Source organism: Dipodomys ordii, unplaced genomic scaffold (genome assembly GCF_000151885.1).
Source record: "Dipodomys ordii isolate 6190 unplaced genomic scaffold, Dord_2.0 Scaffold112, whole genome shotgun sequence".
NCBI lineage: Eukaryota > Metazoa > Chordata > Mammalia > Rodentia > Heteromyidae > Dipodomys > Dipodomys ordii.
The window spans coordinates 5,248,368-5,271,965 of NW_012267328.1; the positions used below are offsets into that span (position 1 = coordinate 5,248,368).

General features: G+C 39.5%; 1 protein-coding gene across 2 annotated transcripts in view; it reads right to left on the bottom strand.

Moving 5' to 3' along the window:
- Gabrg2 (gamma-aminobutyric acid (GABA) A receptor, gamma 2) overlaps positions 1 to 20,589 on the bottom strand; it is a 46,698-nt gene extending 26,109 nt beyond the window's left edge. For both annotated transcript variants that reach the window (XM_013028634.1, XM_013028633.1), the window contains exons 1-5: positions 20,439 to 20,589; positions 18,660 to 18,727; positions 15,290 to 15,510; positions 11,809 to 11,891; positions 9,518 to 9,655 (exon numbers count right to left, since the gene is read on the bottom strand). In XM_013028634.1, coding sequence (XP_012884088.1) covers positions 9,518 to 9,655; positions 11,809 to 11,891; positions 15,290 to 15,510; positions 18,660 to 18,701 — 484 coding nt within the window. In that variant the 5' untranslated portion in view covers positions 18,702 to 18,727; positions 20,439 to 20,589. The remainder of the gene's footprint in view (positions 1 to 9,517; positions 9,656 to 11,808; positions 11,892 to 15,289; positions 15,511 to 18,659; positions 18,728 to 20,438) is intronic.
- Between the last annotated feature and the right edge of the window lie 3,009 nt (positions 20,590 to 23,598).

Genomic DNA, 23,598 nt, shown 5'->3' on the forward strand with positions numbered 1-23,598 from the left:
TGTCAGTGACTTGCCAGGCCATGATGAAACTCAAAAGGGAGATCTCCATGCCAAATTTCATGTTATCGGCCTTCAGCTGTCTCACCAGCGGTCTCTAAGGCAGTTCCCTAGCCTCCAACCTGAGTGCCACCTAGAAACTTGACACGTGACATACAGAAACATCTTTGCTGAGCATTCTGTAATAAATAAACATAAGGAAACTTCCATTGGAAGCTCTTGGAACATAGAAAACATGTATCTACCAGACGTTTGCTTTACAACAGAGATGCTAATGATTAGGAAATGGGGAACAATATTTTAAGGGTTCAATAGACCTTCCAAACTCATGTAGTCTGATTTGGTTTTTGAGGTGAGGAAAGTGTGAGCCAGAATAGAAAAGGAGTTGCCTAAGGCCACTCAGGACCAACACAGCAGCTTAAACAGGAATTACAGTGACTGGCCCTGTACCCAGCTGTCTCATTTCATTCTGGAAAATGAAGAATAGGATCTTGATGCAGAACAATAGCTCTGTAGAACTTCAGAAAATGACAAAAGGACAAAGTGCTAATTGGCAAGGCAGGACTGCTGATCAGCCAAGTGCACGAGAATGGCAAGGAAGTTTTCAGCTGCTCCAGTGTGGGTTGAAAAGGAAACACAAGGAATGTAGCGCAGATGTGCACATGTACAGATTCAGGGTTTAATTGTGATTCTGAGTCTGTCTTCCGGAAAAGTACATAGTAAAGATAAAGTGAGTGAGCCAGAAATCAATTTTCTTTGCTTGTGACATATTTAGGATAGGTAAGTCGAGGCCTAGATCAGAAAGGTTCTGGAACTTCTTTGCAACCTGCTGAACATCTGTGTACAGGTAACCCTTGGGTAAGTCAGGGATTTCACATTCATTTCTGAGAGCATTGCTCTGTGGCTGAAATTGCTTCTAAAAGGTGCAAGAATTTCCTCATTTCTACAGATGCATTTGCACTGCAGTTTGGGGAGTATTACCTTGAATCCCTCCCATTTATTATTTTTTTGATAAGGGCAATCATGCGTATGGTTTTCTAAAATAAGACACTAGTACTGCAAGGACAGCCTGGAAAGTGGAACTGGAGTTGTTAGGCACTTTGGCAAACTGGAAATTGTATGCCCGGCATGTGGAAAGAACTGGTAACTTGGTTCATAGTTCTTTTCTTACGGGGCTAGGACTCATGTTTAAAAAGTAGACGTTTTCTTTTTCTACAAGGTCTCTCCGTTGTGTCATGCTGACTGAAGTAAGTATATTCCACACTGCTTGTGCCTTGTGGTGACTGGGCAGATCCTGCCCAAGCCTAGGGCCGATGCTGTAGGTGGGCGCTTGGACAGCTGTGGACTAATTTACCACCTTCCACTGAGCATGCTTAGAGGAATTCCCCTGGAATTAAGATTGCCATGGATCTTTAAAATTCACTTTAGTGAAATCCCATTTCATTCTTACTCACTGGTATGGTAAGAAGAAATCTCCAAGTAAGGAAATATGATCATTACATGGTTACAACTGGTGTTCATGATTGCATTATCTCTTTAAAAGGGAGCTATTACACAGCTCATGAATTCCATCTTGTCTTTATATTGCATAGTTCACCACCAGTTGGCAGAGAACAATAGGATACAATAGATACATGGTCTCTTCCTCCGGTGAGTGTTGGCAAACTAGAAATCATGTTAGGAAACGATTACAGTAAGCTCAGTTGTCTGATTACCATCTTTACCATTGTCATTTTTTGTACCTCAATATTCCTCTAAAAAGTCGCTTGTGGAGTTGGCAGTGATATAGGACGTTAGGCAAATATTAGGTATGTGTTGGGCATAGGAAACAAACGGCAACTGTGAGAGAATGTTACTTAAGAGTATCCTTTTTTTCCTCTGAAAGAGAGTACATTGGGAAGAGCAGATAATTCTGAAGTGGATGAATGGAAAGACAAAGCAATGTGAAAAAGTGGACAATTATACTGCAGTCTGTATCTTAAATGCGAAAGCCGTGTGTGTTTAGCAGGGCAATAATGGTATGGTTTGAGTGGCAAGTGTCTCTGAAAGGCCCATGTGTTCAAACTCTGACTAGCAGCCAGCGGGCCTATGGGGAGGGGGTCGAACATTTAGGAGACGGAGCCCAGGGGAGGAAATTAGACCACTGGAGGTGATTTTAGGGCTCCAGCCACAACATCTCTTTCTTACTTCCCAGCCACCAGGAGAGGAGGGTCTGTTCTTTCCCATGCTCCAAAATAATCAGCAATAAGCTGGATTGGAGGTGTGGTTCTGGTGGCAAAAGCCAGAGAACCAGTTCAACACACAATTCAGACTTCAGCACTGCCCCTCCCCCAAACCAATGTTTTACATTTATTTGGAGTGACTAGACAAGAGGGATGTACTCCTTACAGATGACTACACCAATGCAACTTTCAGAGTAGGGTTTCCAACAGATATAAAAACAACAATTTGAAGACAGTTAATCCTTTTTTCCCTGGTTGATGTTGATAGGCTATCAAAAACAGAAACTAATTTATTCTGTCTTGCATATTTTTATTCAAATGATAGTGTTCTTCAAGGAACAAATTTATACAAACATCTGCATTCAACTTCATTAAGGTCAGATATGAATGATTAACCAAAAGTCCACTTAGTAAATAATAACCCCTAAGCTATAAATACATTTCTGAAAATGAAGGACATAGTTACATCTCTGGGATGAAATTTCTGCTACAAGGGAACATGACGGTTATCTCAATATCGTGAGTAACAAGTGAATGTGTTAATGATACACAGATGCTTTGTCCTGTTACGTGCTGCATGTCTGTGAAGCTAGCTATTATCAAACTGAGGGATGAGTTTTCGTTTCATTTATCTATCTTTTTGGGTAACATGTTTATGAGACACAGGGGAGTAAAAATTCTAGATCTTGGTAAATTATCTCATTCTATTGAATATCCTTCAACAAAATACTTAGCCTGTTTAAACTTTAGTTTTTTCATGGATCCAAGTGAAAAAGTAAGACCTTTGCTAGAGGCATTTTGTAGAAATACGAACGTGCACATTGCACAGATTCTAGAACTGCACAAGGCCCACTGTCTTCCTGGCATACAACTACGCTACAGTTTTGAGCCCCACTGTCTCCATGGAAACCCCAACAACCCCTCAAGAGACCACAGGCAGAAATGACACCGGTCGCCTTGGAACCACACTTCCCTGGGTTTCAGATGTCTCCTCAAGAGACCACAGGCAGAAATGACACCGGCCGCCTTGGAACCACATTTCCCTGGGTTTCAGATGCCACCTTGGAACCACACTTCCCTGGGTTTCAGATGTCTTTTATATATAATCTCTTCCTACTTCCTAGTAGGTAATATAGGAACAATGACATTTGAATACTTCAGAAACGCAACTGAAAGAAATAGTTGCGTTTTATTTTACCTAAAAATAATTATAATTACATATCACCAGAATAAAAACAGATGACAATAGTTTGCTATTTCCGATATTGAATAACCTAAATATCAAGGTGTTGGCTTTTGTATTTGTCTTGCTTTGAAAACTTTTTTGAACATTTTATGAAAGAGAAACATTCATTCAGTTAGACGCTAGCTCCTTTCTTGGCATAGCTACAGTGTGACCTTGATTCTATCACGGGTTATAAGAATACACCGAATATAAGGTGTTTGAAGAGCACCTAACCAAATGCATTTCCTTTCTCGATAAGAAGTCCCATCCAGACAGGGAACAGGACTTTACCAGCAATGCCTCCGGCTGCAGAATTACTTAATTCCTGTATTTTCCTCTCCTACAACCAAATGAGCTTCCCTAACTTGAAGCTTAAAAGATAAAATTAAAATCTATTATGGTACACTCACCCACTCATCTATTTTAAGATATTAAGTCAAGGAAAATTTTAGTATTGATAAAAGTAGCCTCACAACTCAGGGAAACTCAGAAATAACAAAAATGAATGCCTCTTGCTACAGAATTGCTTAACTAATTCCTGTATTTTCCTCTCCTGCAACCAAAATGAACTTCCCTAATTGGAAGCTTAAACGATAAAGTTAAAACCTATAATTGTACACTCACTCAATGCTTTATTTTAAGATATTAAATCAAGGAAAATTTCAGTATCGATTAAAGTAGGCTCACACAGCTCAGTGAAACTCACAAATAACAAGACTATACAACAGATATTATACCTGTTAGATCTTAGTTTTCTCATCTTTCAACTTCTTCAATAAAAAAAAATCCACTGGCTTAATTTTTGTATTTGATTTCTCCCCTCAAAACAGCTCATCTCAATAAGTAGCTTCATAAATATCTCCTTAGTTTCAAAACACTTAAAACAGTGTAAAAGGTGGGAACTATTCTCTATTGAGAGTATTATCACACTTGTAAATAGAAGTTGGGTGTTGGCCCAGAAGGTTGGACTTGTGCTTGGTATTAAATAATGAAGTCAGAATAAGCAGAACGGCTGAAGTAGGGACAGGCTACTTAGGAAATTTCAGGAAAGGGACTAGTGTCATGGGAAGAGGCATACCTATCTGAAAATCAGGACTAGACAGTGGACATTTTAGAAAGCAGTCAATAAACATGAACCTCGGCCACAGCCAATGTTTCTAAATTGTAGTCTATGTATCACAGGGAGGAAGGAATAAGAATTTAAATGGGACAGATATTTTATTCTTATATCTGTGTTGCACTTAGCCTTTGAAAGTTAAAACTAGCATGTGAAATCTAAGCAAAAAGATAGGACAAAACAACTAAGGCAGTAAATGATGCAGATGTGCATGTGTATGACAAAAGTCCGGTGCCAGGAGACACAGAGGGGTTAGCTGCAGGCTCAAATGCCCGATGGAAGGTTTCCAGGTACTCCATTATGGAAGGCACATGACATGCTTCTTCTAGCTCCTTTGTGATGGCTTTGGATCTCAATCGTGCAACCACCTTTGGGAAATTCACTTGCTCACTTTTCTAGCCCGTGTCTCAGGGTGACAACTTGGGAGAAAACATAGCTCTGCTCAATATAGAATATGAGGGAGAGAATTTGATGAATTGGCTATGTAGTATGAACAGAAAGACTCAACTCTTTATACTTTAAATAAAGCATAATGGAAAAATAAGTTGTCAGTTTTTAAATTTTTAAGTGTGTGCTGAAATGCACATACTTGCACCAATACACTGGAATCTTTATCAGCCGTATTGGTTAAAAAATAATAAACGTCTGAGCGTCACAAGGTAGCAATGACATTTCCACAAGGTGGATGGCGTTCTGTAGGAAGTTAATGGGATAATAGTGATGATGGTGATAATGATGATGATGATGATGATGATGATGAGGTGTTGGTAGTCATGTAGTGGTAATGACATTGCCAGTTGCAGTGGTCTTAAGACCCTCTCCTAATTGTATTGGTGTTAAGATCAGAAAAGCCATGGCTGGGGGAGCTGCCCATTGATGAAATCAGATTCTGACACAGTAGAAATAACAATTTGCATTTCACCAAACCTGCTGGCTTCTTGACCCATGAGGAAAGCTGCACACCAGGAACTCGGTTGTTCCGGAGTGAATTCAGTGGCTAAGGGTCTGGGCTGGGTGCGGACCGCCTGACCTGATGGCCTTGCGCTTACATCTGCTTCCTCATGAGCACGAAGCCTCTGGTGCGGACATTTCTAGGTATGACGGTGGTTTGGAGAATTAAAGTAAGCCCTTTGCACGAAGTGTTTTACGTTGCATGTAGCTGGAGCCCAGTAAGTGTCAGCTTTTGTGACTCATGTGTAAGGCATGGCTCGTGGGAGAGAGGGAGACTAACAGCAGGGACATTGCTTCCCAAGCTACCCACATCGCTCAGATAAGAGCAGACACGTTGGTGAACTAGGACAGTGGCAAAGGCAACTGGAAAGAGGCCAGTTACACAAGATTTTTCAGAGGCATAAGTGCCGTCATGATTCATTAGATGTGGGAGGCAGAGGCATGGCTCTGAGGTTCACGCCTGGCTCAAAGGAGCGATGGTGGCGTTTCTGCCAGATACAGACACAGACACAGACACAGAGAGAAAGGGGGAGAGAAGGGGGAGAAGGAAGGAGGGGGGAAGGGAGAGATGAGAAGGAAGAGAGAGAGAGAATAGGAGAATAGTTGAGAAATCAAGATTCCAGAACTTGTTGCAATGTCTTGATTTTGAATTAAGAGTGGTCCTCAAGTCCTATCAATCTACCACCTGGAAAGTATGTAGTCTCACGTGTGGCACAGACAAGGCGGTAATGGAGATGGTTCAGGCGATGGCGAAAGGCCGGCCGATGAGCATTGACTGGCCGCCTCAGGAGTGCGCGCCTCCTGCCTGTTTGCATTGGAGAGAATATTCTAGGTGGATGCTTCCCATATGGTGCTCTCATCTCTCATCTCTCTTTTCTCTTTATAACACACTCAGATTCAGGAAAATACCAACATCTATAGTAGAGGGTAAGAACACTTGTTATTTTGTTTTTTATCATAATTTATATCAACATCTGGTCATTTGTTCTTACGTTCCTAATTATATATACTAATTCTTTTATATACTTATGGTCTTAATTCTAAAAAAGCAAAGAAAGAAATTTCATTTTCTTGAAAGCAGTAAATCAGCTTAACCACAAATAAAAATACTGAGTGCAGGGACCCAGCTCGACCCTGGGTGATGCTTTCCCCGTGACCAAAGCCAACATAGCGCCAACTGCGTGGCTGCTGCCGCATAATCCTGACCTGTTTTCCCTGCACAGTTTTCTAGCATATTCTAAATAAACAAGCTTATCTGAATGGTACATGAGAGAAGCAGTACTACTGGACCACGGTGCCATCAACTCCAGGACTATGCTAACCGTCTTCACACCCGCGTACAATAAACTGGGTGCATTCTAGCTTATATAAAATCAGCTTGTCCTGACCATTCTATAAAACCTTTCCTCAGACTCAGACTGTGGGGAGCTGTGGACTCTGCCATGGCTCTTGACCATGCTTTTATCATCAAATCCCTAATACCTATCCCTCTGTCATTCTAGGTCTTTCTAGCACTTTCTTTGGTTTCTTGGCACATTACAGTCAGTTCAGTTACCCTAGATTTTTGTGAGCAAGATGGACCTGGAAAGAGAGTCCCCTCTTTGAGTGATCAAAGCCTGACCAAATGAAGGAAGTGAACTCTGGCTGCAGCTTTGTCACAGTATGCCCAATAGTCCTGTCTAGTACACAGTCTGCGTTATGTCTAACTTAACCATAATATAATGACTAAGATTCAATGGGATAATGATTTGACCTTCTGCTAATTGCACAAGAAATGTATTTAATATAGATTGAAGTCTTACTGAGCTCTGCCTCAAAGATCACCAAGTCTGAAACAGAAACTTTAAAATATAAAATCCATCAACCCAATCATTAGACTGTCAGTATTGTTGCCAGTTTTCAGTTCTCTTCTCGTAGAGCCCATTGGAATAGTATTGAACACTTTCAAAGGCTAACCAACAAAACAAGGAGTGAAAAGAAAAGCCGGATGCTAAGCCAGACACCACATTAAAATTCACAAAGGAGTTGATGGTTCAGCCAAATGAAGCTAACCTGTTTGAAGTCTAGAACCTGACAAGATACTTGTGCTGAAAATAATTTTTGCTGTAATTTGATGATTTGCCCTGTATGACCTTGATAGTTATCCTTGTCTTGCTTAGTGTAAGGGATCATTTTCTCCTGGAAGTCTCGCCCTTCCCAATAGTCAGAAGAAGCGTCAACCGTAACCACACATAGAGGGGGACAAAGCTGAGGCGCCATCTGTCCCTAATATGCGATGTCTACCCTTCTGCTGCCAACATTGGGTCTTTATACCGCTCTGGGCTCCCAATGACTAACCAGAAATTCTGCCAGTCATGAGTTTGTGGTTTCCTTTTTAGGGGAATAATTATAGAACTGTGAACATACAGCAGAACTTCATGCCCAGCTTCCCCCTCTGGAGACATACAGAACCGGAGATTATTTTTACCCATCTTCTTCCTTTTGCAAATGGAAGGTTTTAGTGATAAGGCAATCCTGAACTTTGATTTTTTTTCCCCTGTGAACTAAATGAAAAACTGTTCTAGTACTTGATGATTAGAACTTCCTGTGAATAAAGGAACGGAGACAATCTTTAAAAAGATATCCTCAAGTATTCCTTTGACTTTCCTTTTGCAAATAGGGGAGTCTCAAAAATAAGGGAAACTTGAAATGCTGAAAATAATATTAGTTATCAGATATGATTTGGAGAATGATGTTTGTGAAGGCAGATTCTTAAATTGTCATCGTTGTGAAGGTCCTTAATTTTCTTTCTGTACAGAAGATAAAGGTGAGAATCCTAGTCTTGAGCTGAAGAGCTCAGAGACAGCAATCAGGCCCAGAGTACAAGCCCCACGACTAACAACAACAACAAAAAATCAAGGCATAGTCCAAAGTATCGCAGACAAAACTACAGTAGAGAAATAATTTCTAAAAATATCAGGTATGTGTGATTAAAGCAACCTCATAGAAATGTATTTCAAATGGAATGTCTTAGTAGATACATCATTTGAAATATGCTTACATCTAATAGATATTTATATGAAATGTATTTATATTTAGCAAATATCTTAACAGATCTTTGAAATTGGGACTCATTTTATTCTATATAATTTTAGAAGGAGTAGTCAGGTTTATAAAGGTTAAAATTGGGTACATGTGAGCAAGGTTGGTCTAGAAATATGTCTAGCTTTCCCCCTTGAGGTGTTAAGTAAATAAGAATCTCTAAAACTCATGAGATTTCATATATAAAAGTATTACCTTTCAGCTTCTCTTGAAAAGCTGATATCCTGACCACGGTAAGACTTACACAGTCCTGAAGATTATCATCAGTGTGCACTGTTCATTCTTTGCTAAGTATGAGTATCACTTTAAAAATATTACTCTTTGTGTGCTAAAGCACATATGCCGAATCTCTGGGATTGCTTCTTATTCACATTAGGTATTTGGGAAGCCGATCCTCTTAGACTCAGTATCTGATAGCTGATTGAATCAGAATTTGAACCCAGACCTTTCCAATACCCAAAGCTTGCTCTCTTAGCCACATTCAGCCATTGGAAGGAGAAAGAGTCCAGACCTGCTACTGTCATTTTCATTTACTCATGGAATGTACATTGCTTCTATGTGATCACTTCAAATACTGTTTCAATATGTTAGCATTTCTGTTCCCTAAAAGAAACAATAAACTTATTCGCAATAAATATTTCACATTTAAAATTAATTGCCATTTAATGTTTGCTAAAAGAAATTAGTAAATGATTTACTAACCCAATTTCAATCCAATTTGCTTCAAATTGATAGAATTCATTTATATTTATGCCACCAGAATCCCAATTATGATTTTCTCTATGGATAGTAAAAGACTTCATTAATTTCCTGAAATAGTATTTGTAAACAGATACTGCAAAACCTGCCAAATCATGTATTGTATTGCAGAGTTTTAACTTTAGAAGGAAGGGCCATTTAAAAGTCTTTTCCAGTGTATCTTACCAGAAGTTGTCTTCACCACTTCCGTGGTGTTTCTCAGCCCAACAAATGAAAATTGGTAAAGTCTCCAGGATCTTGTGTCACCCACTTCCACAGAACTACGCTTCCATTGATAGACAATCTCTTCACGTGGGTAGCCATCTACCGTGAGATAAACTCACATTAGAAATGTCCTCAAATCACCCGACATGAGCAAGACAACAATGTTAACACACAGGCCTCGGTATGTGGTAGATAATCACCCAAACTGCAAGACAGTTGTATAAGGGAGGATAGATGCAATGATAGTTCAACCTACTGGCAAAGGTGAGAATTACCCTTGAAATTGCAGGAAAGACAAGCTACAAATGATTTCCTGTGTGCTCTGTCCAGACCTCCTATCCTCTGATGTAAGGCATAAGAATGATCAGTATATAATAAGCATTCCAGATTTATGTTTCATGGTGAAGAATAGTCACTCAGGCAGCTAAAAGTCCCTTTCCAAAGGGACTTTTCTACTACTTGTGGTAGAAAATAGGTGTGGGAAATGTCCTCAGCTGTTCTCATGTTTGCATATCGATTTGTATGGAATCCATTTTCTCATACATAGACGTGAGTAGATAAAAGCAATAAATAAAATGTTAAGAAGCTACCGGTGGGTTTCATATCAGGAAAATAGAAAATTTTCATGACAAAGGAAATACACTCAGAGGCAGGACTATGTAATGGTTATAAGTACAATTTTCCTAGCCGTAATACCTTAGGAGAAAAAAAAATCCCTGTAAGTTATTGACTTATGTTGATTAATATAGTGCTTATCTCATATAATTGATGCTCAATGTCTATTACTTGAATGGATAAACATTATTATTAAGCTAACCTTAATTAATTAACCTTATCAAGAACATTAAAATTAGAAAGTAGAACTTGGAATGTAGTTCAGTGGTGGCATAATTGCTTAGCATGCACAAGTCCCTGGGTTCAATCCTCAGCACTACAAAACTTAGAATTGCCTCAAGTATTTGTCTATTATTAATGTTATGAAAAGATAGCCCTAGTGAGGAAGTATAATTGACTACTTAGAATAAAATTCTGTGTGTTTCTTCCTTTTATTTAATTGGTTGTCCAACAATATCTATAATATACTTGTTAATTAATGATAGAAAAAAATGAAAGATTATACAGAGAAAACTATTGAAGATTCTGGCAGGGTTCTTTGAAAACTTAGGGCAATAAAAATGGTATCACAGAACTTTATTTAAAGTTTAAATAATGGACTGGTAATTGACTTCTTTTCTTTAAAATAGCAATTAGTAGCAACCTAGTGGCCCAGATATTATCAGTGTGAGTCTTTGCTAAGTCAGGATAGTAGTCTCACTTGGGAAAAGTTCAAAGACTTCATGAAGGTTAATATTTCTAAATGTCAAAGAATCGTTATATTTGCCATTTAAATGCATTCTGGATGGGACAGCCATGAAGTAAGATTTATAATGGAAATGTTTCTAAATATATGTATGTTTTTACTTCTTAGTATTGATGCAATAATGAACAATGACAGCTTCTCTGGATCCGTGATTTCTTTTTGAATTTTGTTATTATGAGGGAGTTGTATAAAGGGATTGCATTTGTAAGTCTGCTCAATGATTTTTAATTTATTATGGTTGTGATCTTAAGGATCTCCCTGATTCCCTTACTAGGAAATTAGGTTTCTAACATACAAGTTTAAATCTATGGTCAATTTTTCAGTCTGCCTAATACAATTGTCAGGCCAAACTTAGGAGGAAATAAGTTACCTAACATGGATGGCAAACAAACAGTCAGGCAAACATTTGGGGAAATGAGGCTAGGTTCTTTGGGTTCTGGTATCCGTTCCTAGATGCCCTTTAGATTACTAGAGCTCAATTTGTATTAGAATTCAATATATCGTATTGGTATATTTTATTATTTGACAGTGATTAATTAGAAGTCATGCTTTTATTGAGCAATTGTGTCTGTCTTTCTACCCTTCCTGCTGAGTCCAGGTCAGTCTCTACAGCCCATCTGCATAGAGGCAGCTGCCCAGGTGAATGAAAACTATTTGTAATTCCTGATGAAACATACCTGTTTGTTTGTTTCTGCAGGAGTTACGCTACTGCTACAAGTTAGAATTAGGATGAAAGGGACTCGAGTTTTAAGGTTAATCATATAGCCATATACCACTTCCTAAAGTGCCCATCAGTTATCTGATTTATTAATACACTAGATCGATCATCTGATGGACAGATAAAATCCCAAAGATCATAGGTGACAGTGATAAACAGTGGAAAATTACTTACAGCTGGAGAACTCCAGGGGGCAGGAGTGTTCATCCATTGGAAAGTTGTGCAGCTGCAGCTGGCATTCAGCATCAATCGTCAGCCTGATTGGAGAGGCATGCAATGTAAATAGAATGATTTTAGGACTGGAGGCATGGCCGAATGGTAGGGTGTCTGCCTGGCAAGCACAAGGCCCTGAGTTCAAAACCTAGTACTACTAATACATAAATAATAAATAAATAGGGCAGTTTTAAGTAAAATTTCTAAAATAAGCATTATCATGTTTTCTTGAGCATATCTCATTTTTGACTTGATAGTACTGAATAAGGCTCCCCTAAGATCCACAAAACCCAGACAAATATTTTAATACTAAATCTAATATTACTCACTCTCATACCCCAGGTATTAGCATCTCATTCATGTGAACTCTGTTTATTCAGAATTTGTAATTAGTTAAGGGCTTGTTTTTAGAATTCTTTGCAAAATTAACTGCCTACCTGAGATTGCTCAGTATACATTTTCACTTAACAGAACAAACTGTCTTAGGAACTTCAGTTTATTTATTGTGGGTCTGTAAATGAGTGGTAGCAATCCTCGCATCTCATCTGGTAATTAGAGCAGAACTTCATGCTTGTAAGTCCTTGTTAGTTCTAAATTACATTAGGTAAATTTTAAAATACCCACATGGCACAATAGAATTTTATGTAATTTTTCAATGGAACACTGTGAAATAATTTATTAGGATGCTACGGAGTAGAGAGATGTCTAATGGCACCCAAGAAATGTTAAAAACACATCACCGAGAGGCCAGAGAAATGTTTGCTAGTGAGTCCCAGTTTGTGTAGGAACTGTTTACTTAAAAATACAGGTATTGAGTCTCAAGTTCTGGGCTGAGAGTCCAGGAAGGAGAAAATATAAAGGGGTTCAGATGTTTTGACCACTTTTACAGAAGTATGAATATAATTCCTTTTTTTTTTTTTTTGTCCAGTCATGGGGCTTGAACTGTGGGCCTGGGTACTGTCCCTGGGTACTTCAGCTCAAGGCTGGCTCTCTACCACTTGAGCTAGACTAGCACTTCTGGTTTTCTGGTGGTTTATTGGAGATAAGAGTCTCCCAGACTCTCCTGCCCGGGTTGGCTTTGAACTGTGATCCTCAGATCTCAGCCTCCTGAGTAGCTAGGATTACAGGCGTGAGCCACCAGCACCAGGCTTAATTCCAAATTTTAATGGTGATGAATTGGACATTTTAAAAACTTTCATGTGGATTCTTAAGGAAAACGGAAATCATTGTTCAAGTAATAAAATGCTGGTTTATGAAAATTTAATTTAAAAGAGTTCCCAATTAGAATGCCTTTTAATTGGGTATATATTATTGTTCTGTGATATAATAGAGCAATTACTGATCTTGGAATATGTCATTGTTTGTGAAGTTCTGGATAAAGTGAATTGTTTCCTCATTTAGTAATGTTTTTATGGCTTTATTGTACTTGAAATTGCCCAAAGTCCTAGAATGCCTGGCACAGTTGGGATTCAGACCTGGGTTTTTCAGTCTCCAAAGCTGAAGGTTTGAATCATCGTTACTCTGTATTTACATGCCTTCGAAAGGAAAAACTAGTTTCACTCATAAATTAAATTATAATTAAATCTGAGTTTATTTGTATTATCTCTCCAAATTATGCTGGAGCTATTAAAGTTGACAATAATATGGACTGACTGTAGATACAAGCACAGACACAAACCTACACACACAGACACACACACTCCCCACTCACTACAAATAAGCTTCCAAAAATAAATTGTGACTATCTATAGACTGGATCTGACTCAGGCCTTAATTGATGATCATGAGTGATGTTTTTGAGGTGGCTTCTATAATTAAATATTGTAGCAGTTTCTCAAATTAATAGAAATAAAAATTGACTACGATGTTATGAGAACAATAAAGGGACACGATAGGGTGATTGACTTCGCATTTCTAAAGCCACACTAAGCTCTGATTAATCAGACAGGCTTAGGTTCCCTGTTTCTAATTCCATTCATTACCTTATCGCTAATAAAAAAAAAAACCATGATGGATATAAAATAAATGCAATGAATTTCTTTTGCAATTGTAGCCATTTTTCCAATTAACTGACCTAACTCTGGTAAGAGTTTGGGGGCCATTTTAAAGAACTATATTTTACATGTTGAATGCTACCTAAGACATCAAATAGGTCACTAGTGCCTAGTATACAAATCAAGTTCTAGGATGCTAAAATCTAGAGGAATCGTATCATGAATGCATGCCCAGGTAACATTAATATTTACCACGCCGTAAAGATCAGCTCTGTAAAGAAAGACCTACATTCGTGCAGTTTGGAAGTGCAAGGGCTTGTGCAGTTGTAATGGGAGAAATGGAGAAAAGCCTCACAGTGCGGGGCGTGCCTTCTATCCCTGCAATTTCCATGAGTTCTCAGTTAATCTGATACAAATTAACCAAGCAAGAACATTGTGTGTGCTATAAATGAAGCTGGGAAGTACCTCCGAGAACCACAGCCTGGGTCATTCATCTGCCCTCAACCTGCTGCAGAAGAAAATATTCTGGAGAGCTTCTCCAGTTCATACAGACAGTAAGACAGCACGGAACATAAACAATGTACAGTGTACATGAACATAGACAGTAAGATGGGCAGCACAGAACTCGAACCAGATCTGTCTGTTCCCCATCGACTAATGCTCCTCGACCATACTCTCGCATCAACTTCGATGTAAAAATGTCTTAAAAATGTACCAGTGTGAAGTGGGTTAAGATAATGACAGCAACTAATTTAAATAGAAAACATCCTAGTGTTACTTAATATTTAGGTTCAGAGCACCAGGCTCCAGTGGCTCATGCCTGTAATCCTAGCTACTCAGAAATCTGGGATTTGAGGATCATAGTTAAAAGCCATCATGGGCAGGGAAGTCTGTGAAACTTTTATTTCCAACTTATTAGCAAAAAAAATCCAGAAGTGGAGCTATGGCTCAAGTGGAAAAGCTCCAGCCTTGACCAAAAAAAGCCCAGGGACAGTGCCTGGACCTTGAATTTAAGTACCAGAACTGGCACCAATAATAGTAATAGTAATAATATAACAACAATAATAATAAATTCAGAAGATACAAGATAGAGATCAAGAATAGTGCTTCACATCTCTAATCCCAACAATTTGAGAGATTAGAGATTGGGTTGATCACAGTTCTAGACCAGCCCAGGCTGTTACCAAGATTCCACCTCTCAGTAAGCTGGGTGTGATACTATGTGTCCACACTCCCTTTATACAAGAGGACACCCTCTACACACGAGGTAGAAATAGGAAGCTTGTGGCCCAGGTTGGCCTAAACAAAAACCTGAGACACCATTGTTTGTTTGTTTTGTAAGTACTAAAGCAAAGGAACTTAGGACATAGCTCAGGTGGTAGAGCAGCACCAGCCTAACAAGTTGGGGAGCCCCGAGTCCCAGGTTGAGGGTGTCGGGTGGGGATTACCTTAGGGTGTAGAGCACTCGGCCGTCATTCCAGATCCTCAGCATCCTGTTGGGAGTGGTGATCCAGTGCGCATCGGCCTTTTTTGAGTTTCGGAAGAAGGTGTCTGGGATCCAGATCTTCCCCACCATGTTGCTGTTCAGTCGGAGGACTTTGATGGTGCTGTTAAATTTCAAGCGCCTGTCGTACCATGTTTGGGCAAAAAATATATCAATTGTATATTCCTGTTTTGAAAGGGAAAAGATAAGACAGAGCGTCTTTAATACAATAATAGTACACTGTAGAGTAGTTTTCTATCTCAGTCTTGTGCTTATTTGCCAGTGTGAGATGAAGCTATTTTGGCTCTGAATCATCTGAAAGGAAGCAACGTTTTACTGATGAAGCTGTATCTCTAAACACTTTTTTTCTCGACCAGCTTGGTGTTTTTATGGAAAACTAAGACATGTCGAAATGGCTTCTGACTAAAGATGGTGGCCCTGATGCGATCCTTCGCTTTCATCACCCCAGCCTGATGAACTGGAGTGCGTTAGCATGCTGTGGGCTGGCTCATTCTTTTGCTGTAGAGCACAGTCCTTGCGGACTGGTTAGCAGTAGTCTTCATTCCTACTTCCCACTTGCTAAAGTAACAGCCCTCCTGCCTCTCCTCTACCCTCTGGCGGGCCTGACACCTGAAATGGCTTCCAGACAGCGCTGTCTCCTAAGGAAGCCAGTTTCCCAGGCCTAGAGCCCCTGTTACAGGGTCAGGTATGAAGCTCAGAATCCTCAGAAGAGCAGCAAAGCTGGAGAGCAGAAATTCAGTTTCCACACAATAAAATGGGGTCTCTAAAGAACTTAGCTGGTTAGGTCAGGTGAAGAAAGAAAAGAGAAGACACATAAAGTAAATTGCACCACATCCAGCAAAGAGCAAGCTCCCAGCAAAAAGTACTTGCAGGTTTTCAGGTGATTTACTGTTGCTCTTTCTCTAACTAGGATGAAATTAACCAATAAAATAAAATTCCTAGTGCTGTACTAATCTCTATCACAAAGTGTGCTCTTTATAATGACCAATGAATGCAAAGATTTCCCTCCAGCCTCAGTAGTAAACTAGATAACAGCTGACTTTGGTCATAGAAAAGCAAATGAAGGGTGAACTTTGGACCACAAGGTGTGGAGTCAGGACTCTAGGGTTCCAGGGTGACTATTGTATTTGGAAATAGACTTTGGAGAAAGTGTCTACCCTTTATGGACTTTTCTTTTCTTCATCTTTATCTACAAACAGTGAACCCAAACACATACTTAGCTACTTCCAGATTTATATAACACTTCATTATCATCATCATCATCATCATCACAGTAGTTCATCAAAAGGCTAGCTATTATTATTTTATTTTTCTTGTATTATTTACAAATACTTATTTTCAGCTGGTCCTCTGGCCAAACATTTTCCATGCATCATCTCAGTTAAGAAAGCACCTGTGAGAGCCGGGCACCAGTGGCTCACGCCTGTCATCCTAGCTACTCAGGAAGCTGAGATCTGAGGATCACGGTTCAAAGCCAGCCCAGGCAAGAAAGTCTGTGAGCCTCTTATCTCCAATTAACCACTAGAAAACTGGAAATGGTGCTGTGGCTCAAGAGGTAGAGTGCTAGCCTTGAGCCGAAGAGCTGAGGGACAGTGCCCAGGCCCAGAGTTCAAGCCCCATGACTGATAAGAAAAGAGAGAGAGAGATAGAGAGAGAGAGAGAGAGAGAAATCACCTATCTGAGTAGTATAGAAAGGATCAACTAGTATAATAAACAGCAAGTTAAATTATTTGCTATCTGAATGATTCCAAATAACTATCCCTAATTGTGCCTTATTTTATTTGGCTTTGGTCAGCTCTACAAATTGGATGATGATAATAATAATAACTCAGTCTTCTCTGTAAAGTTGCAAGCAAATGTTATTCACATTCTGATTCCAGTACCCTGAACTCCATTTCATGTTGAAAAATACGAAGGACCAAGGAGAGTATTGATTTGCTCCAGAATTCACAGACTTGGGAACTATTTCTCTTGCCTGAATACTGCTCTGTATTCTTTCTAGAGCCACTTACTATCATGTGTCATTGTAACTGGGTACATTTCCAGTAGGGTAAGCTACGTCAACTCATTCATCATTCAGTTGCTTGTGTGAAGTTTATTATACAGAAAGGAAACATGTATTGTGAAATCGTTGTTAACAAAGGTGGTCAGGAGAAAATTAATTAAATAATTTCAGATGTATTTTGGCCAAAACAAAACCAAGCACAATTAAAAAATATTTAAGCCAGGCGCCGGTGGCTCATGCCTGTAATCCTAGCTACTCAGGAGGCTGAGATCTGAGGATCACGGGCAGGAGAGACCATGAGACTCCTATCTCCAATAAACCACTAGAAAACCGGAATTGGCACTGTGGCTCCAGTGGTAGCACACTCGCCTTGAGCTGAAGAGCTGAGGGACAATGCCCAGGCCCAGAGTTCAAGCCCCACAACTGACAAAAAAAAAAAATAAGTCTGAACACCAGCATTTTCCAAACTGTGTGACATTTCTGGGGAACTGATACTCTTAAAACAGAGTTCTAACTGTGATTTAGATGCACTGCATTTGTAAACTGCTTGGTTGAATGGCAATTCCTTTGTATAACTACTTAAAGACAATACAGATATTCAAATAATATAAAGAATGAACTAGCAGCAAGAACAGAATTACATTACAGTCTATAGTGTATTTTTTTATATTGGCATTTTTTTCAGAATACAAAGAATGTAGTATGTTAGAGTGGTTAGTACTTAACACAAGCCAAACAATTATGATTATGCAGGTAATGATACACATGTTTATCTTGTATCTATCTCTCTGTCTTAGGAGACTGTCTTTATTATTAGTTTTGTGAACACTTTAAATCACAGTGTTAATAGCATAGTCAACGCATCATCATCTATACGATACATCATAGTGATAGTATGCTGACGACGGTCAGCTCCTGTTTACTCCATTTTACTCTTTTGTATTATGGACTTAGTCTAGTTTCTCATCTCAGATTCGGATAGAAAATGGTACAGAAAAAATGAAATATTGTAACACCAATGCACTATTTTTCCTGGGACCATTTCTTACTTTGAAACACGTTAGGCCATGATCCTTTGGAAGATGCACAATAATTGCTGAATTGGGGCAATATTTCATAATTACACATGCTTTATTTTATGTGCAATCACATTCAGCTTTTATTTCAAAGTCCTCAAAATTTAATTATCTTCAAATTGCAAAAGAGAAAATGGAGGTAAAAGATTTATCTTTCCCTTCCAAAATTGAAATGATTTTTTATATATTCCTCGTTTTATATATGCCAAAAATAGTTTTATGAAGACACTCACCATATTGATTGCATTCACTGGCCCAATGCTATTCACATACATATCTGTGTGGATTAAGGTTGGTTTCACTGCAAAGAGAATTGTAGAGATATATGCATTGGAGAAGTACTGAATTCTACTGTTTTTGTCTTAATTTTCTAGGACAATCCTATTTAGCTGAATTAGAAGTATTCAAAATGAATTTACTAATTCACCATATTTGCATAATAATTTTGTATCCAAGAAACTACTCTTTTGGTCAGTCTTGGGACTTGAACTCAGGCCTGAACGCTGTCCCTGAGCTCTTTTGCTCAAGGCTAGCACTCTACCACTTTGAGTCATACTGCCACTTCTGTTTTTCTCATTGTTAGCTGGAGGTAAGAGTCTCAAGGACTTTTCTGCCCAGGGTTAGCTTTGAACTGCAATCCTCAGACCTCAGCCTCCTGAGTCACTAGGATTACAAATGTTGTGAGCCACCAGTGCCCTGTGAAGCAACTCTTTTAAGCAGGCAATTGCAATAAACAAGCACAGTACAGCTTTCAAACCATCTATCCTTTTTAACTTACATTAAAATGAAGAAATGAGAAGACAGTGCTCTGAGCTTTTCTTCCTTCTTTCCTCAGATCCCTCTAATTATACTACTTTCCCAGCAAGCTCTTGAATCTATTTGTACCTTGCAACCTGACTTGACCCACATAGACAATAATTACTTCGGGGCCCAGACAAAAAATCTATGCATCAGAAATTTGACACAGACATAAAGAGCAGTGTGAACTATACATTGCTTTGGAGACATTTGTCCTGTTTCTCATCTGCAGGGACACTTTACCTCCAGGGGCATCTGGCTAGCACCAAATACACCAGCTGTGCCATCTACCATGATGACTTCCTGGATGCTGAGTCGCACAGGTCATGAGTGAGCTCTGTGGAGGCTGGTATGTGCACCTTTCTATTGGGTAGAATCTGCAGTGTGCCATCCAAGAGCCAATGGACGTGTTCCATGTTAATTTAACCCTTAATGAAAGATCCCTCCTGTCATTCTGGTCTTTAGTGCACAAAGAACCTTTTTTTTTCCTCTTTATTCTTTTTCCTTGAAGGTTGCATGTCCGAACTGTGGCAGATGGAATTTTTTTAAGAATGCTAACACCCACACCCTTGCCGTCTCCTCCCCCGTGAGGCTCTGCTGATGTCTCTTAACATCTGGGCATAGGCAGACATTTTTGGCTGATGATGTACAAAGGTGACTGTCCAGTTCTAAGCCTAGACACTAGGCCTCTGGGTATTTACTTTCTCTCATTCTTGTTTTCTGCCATGAGACAGATCCTCCTAGACAGTAGACTGCTCCCACAAGTAGAATGAGAGCTACTTAGAGTATTCACGCTCAAAGAGCAACCCCAGCGTAGACAAGCTTATTTCCCCTGTGAAGTGCTAGACCAGTTCTGACGTTCTTGGCACAGCATTGCTGCGACTGTTACAAAGCACTAGGTAATCACTATCGCCTCTCTAGTCTCTACTATTACTTTCTATTTTATTTTAAATTATGCTTCATGAGAAATTGTCCCTTTTTAAATAGCCATTGTAATATGTAGGAAAATGTGCATTTTTAGCTTTACTTAACAATTATTTCTTCATGTTAAGTTTATTAATAGCTCTTGTGCTCCTAGTCTTGAGTGTTCCTTGTATATTTATTTTGACAACACATAGTAGAACGTATGCCTTCCTAGTTTGTGAAGTATGCTAATGTCTTCTTCTAAGAATATGTGCCCTCTCTGTGGCTTACCAGGAAGGATTTTGACGTACCTCCTATGTCAGGTCGAAGTTTATTGTCATACCCTTCCAGCAGGTTGTTTAAAATGACAGTCACATCTCCCTCAGGGACCTTTGGAGTCAAGACCCACGTTTTATTAGAAGCATAATCTTCATAGTCATCATCTGATTTTTGGCTAGTAAAGCTACGAAAATAAACAAATGAAACTCTTGGTCAAGAAATACAGAGATTATATCCAAGTTGACTACCACAAACACTGGTAGAAAAGGCAGAGAATCTAAGCAGGATTATAGGAATGTAAGAAACTGAGAACATCACCTAATGGTTAGAATAACTAATGGAAACCAGAATGTATTAAAGAGTTCCCTCCACTTTTCCAGAACGCTCTGCCCTTTAGTCTATAAATATGCCATGTGCTATCATTTATTTTTGCCTTTCCTGCTTTTGACGTTCGTCCACCCACCTGCACAGCCTCATGAAGAACTTATTAACAAAAAAGCTATTTTTGTGAACATGCCGCTTAAATTATCATAGCGTAGCCTAAGAATTCAGGCATGTCTCCCTCTTCTTCCTTATAAAAGTTAGCCTGCTCCAACCTATTAATGAAAGTAAGAGAGTGATAATTAGATTCACTCCCACAGACTGCCACGCAGGCCTCTCCCCCGCCAACGGAACTGTGGAGAAGCTCAGTCTTGCTGCCTTTGTTTCCCCCAGGGTGTGTGTATTTGTGTTTTTCCCCCTTTACTGGCACTGCAGGAAAGGGCGGTTCATTTATCTTTAGCTGCTAGGAACCTGGTACTGGGAAGAAAAATGTAGTTGCAGACTTTAAGTCACCCTTTATTACAGCAAAGGTTCCTACACTGGAATTGAACTCAGATAGATTGATAGCCAACAATCATAGAAGTCAATTACCAATGAAAACTCGCATTATCTCCTGTAATTTAGTTACCTGACTGGACTCATTGGAGAGGCATCTGAGGTCCTGTACTTTAGTCTTGTGTTCCTACATCTGTTAGAACTTTCTGAGAGGGAAGCTAGACAGCTGGCAGATGGATCAAAAATCCATCTTCTTTCCAAATCCATCCACTTTCTTCAACCTTTCCTCAACTTCCAAATCTGTCCTCCCTCCTCTCAGATCTAGAGATAGTGAGCTGCCATTTTCATTTTTATCTGTGTTCAGTGAATCTGTGACTTAGAATGAAAATTTTTTTCCCCTTCCTGGGGCTTGAACTAACAGGCCTGAGCTCTGTCCCTGAGCTCTTCTGCTCAAGGCTAGTGCTCTACCACTTCAAGCCACAGCTCCACTGCTGATTTACTGGTAGTTAATTGGAGATAAGAATGTCCAGGATTTTCCTGCCCAGGCTGGCTTCAAACTTTGATCCTCAGATCTCAGCCTCCTATGTAGCTAGGATTACAGGTGTGAGCCACCTGCTTCTGGCTCAGAATGAAAAATTTAAAATGACACATTTGCAACACAGTTTTTTTACCCCATTTGATTTTCCTAAACAGATGATATGCGATGAATCTTGTTAACTACCAAATTGCTACGTAGCCTAAATATATATCTATTTCTCAAGCCAATTTTTTACTTCAATTATTTTCTCTTAGTTATTCAAATTTCCATACACATAAGCCTGTTGTTATATAATCATGAAGCTTGGGGATCTGACCCATCCAGAGGAATCTGGGGTGGCACCAACACAGGGTGGCTACTGTACCTGCAACTGATCCATTTGTACAGACTCTTCTTCATCATGTTATGGAAGTAACTTTAAAAGCTTAAATACTAATCCTATTTGATCTTTAAGACACTGACATTCCTGTAATTATCCTCTTTCGACAGTTAAGGGGTCACAGTTATACTTGCCAGTGTATACTTGGATTTCCTAGAGACAAAAATATATGGCCATCCTGCTGCAAGGATTTGGAAGGAAATTGTGACTAAAGAGGCTACTCTTGCACATTCACCAAACAATAAAAAGAAGCCATCACTCCTGCTTCTTTTTCCCTTAGGAGCATAAATTAGTTTATGCCTGAGACCAATAAAAAGATACGGCGCCTACAACATGAAGTTAGCAGCATTGGGATTTCATAAGCTGACCGCGGCAGATGTCTGCGGTGTGTTCGCTCCTGCTGAGGCATGAGACACAGCTCGCAATGTAACTTAACTGAGGTGATGTGCTGCCTCACTTAACACTGCCTCTGTTGAGAAAGCAGGACACTGGCAGGAACAAGGCACATACCTTGTTTCATTTTTCAAGGCCCCTCCAGCCTCTGAGGAAGGATGGCGTTGGTGCAAGTTTAGAAGCAGGGAAGTGGAGGGAACTTCTGTCTCGAGAGAGCTCAGGGAACTTTAGCATGGGACCATGGCGGGGCTTCCATTCTGCAGGCTAGAACTGGAGGGCTTTGTCATTGTTGCCGAGGGCTCGGGAGGTCCCCAATCCTGTCTGTGGCATTATGTACCGCTCCTCAAGGATGCCCACGTGAACTGTGCAGCGGCTTAGAGAAAGGTGTGTTCTACTTGAGTGTGAACACATCAGTGTGAATTCCCAAGGAGGGTAGAAGCAAGCCAGGCAAGTGATATTCTGAGGGTGACTTGTCTTACTCAGAATGACTTTCTTAGTTTGCAAGTAGTTCGTTTTTTTTTGTTTTTTTCATACGTACTAACAGCTGTTAACATGCCTATTTGACCAAATCATTGATCAGAAATATATATTTTATTATGTGAAAATGCAGACTATTGATGGTTAATAATGCCTACCGATGATCTATTTAATGAAATAAATGTGGAGCTTGATCAGGAAAAATGAATTTTATTATGAGGTTAAATGTAATTTAATCTACATTGGGAAGCATTGTCAGCAGACTGAGTTGGATGGCTGCAGGACAGAATACTTGAATTCAGCTTCTTACATATTCAAAGTCTGAGGTTGTCTGGGGCACCTCCTCTGCGCTCTTCTCGTCAGATCCACCCGTGCTTCATTTGACCATGTGATCACACATCACAATTCTTTACCTCTATGTCTCCTTGTTTACGTTCATGAATATATAGAGCTGAACTACCAAAACCCTCCCCCAAAAGAATGAGAGGTACATTTTTCTAAAATACCCCCAGAAAGCCTCGATTTGTGGATCACCAGCCAGCATGAGCAGGAATATATATATAATTTAGAGGAGGAGGACATGTTGATT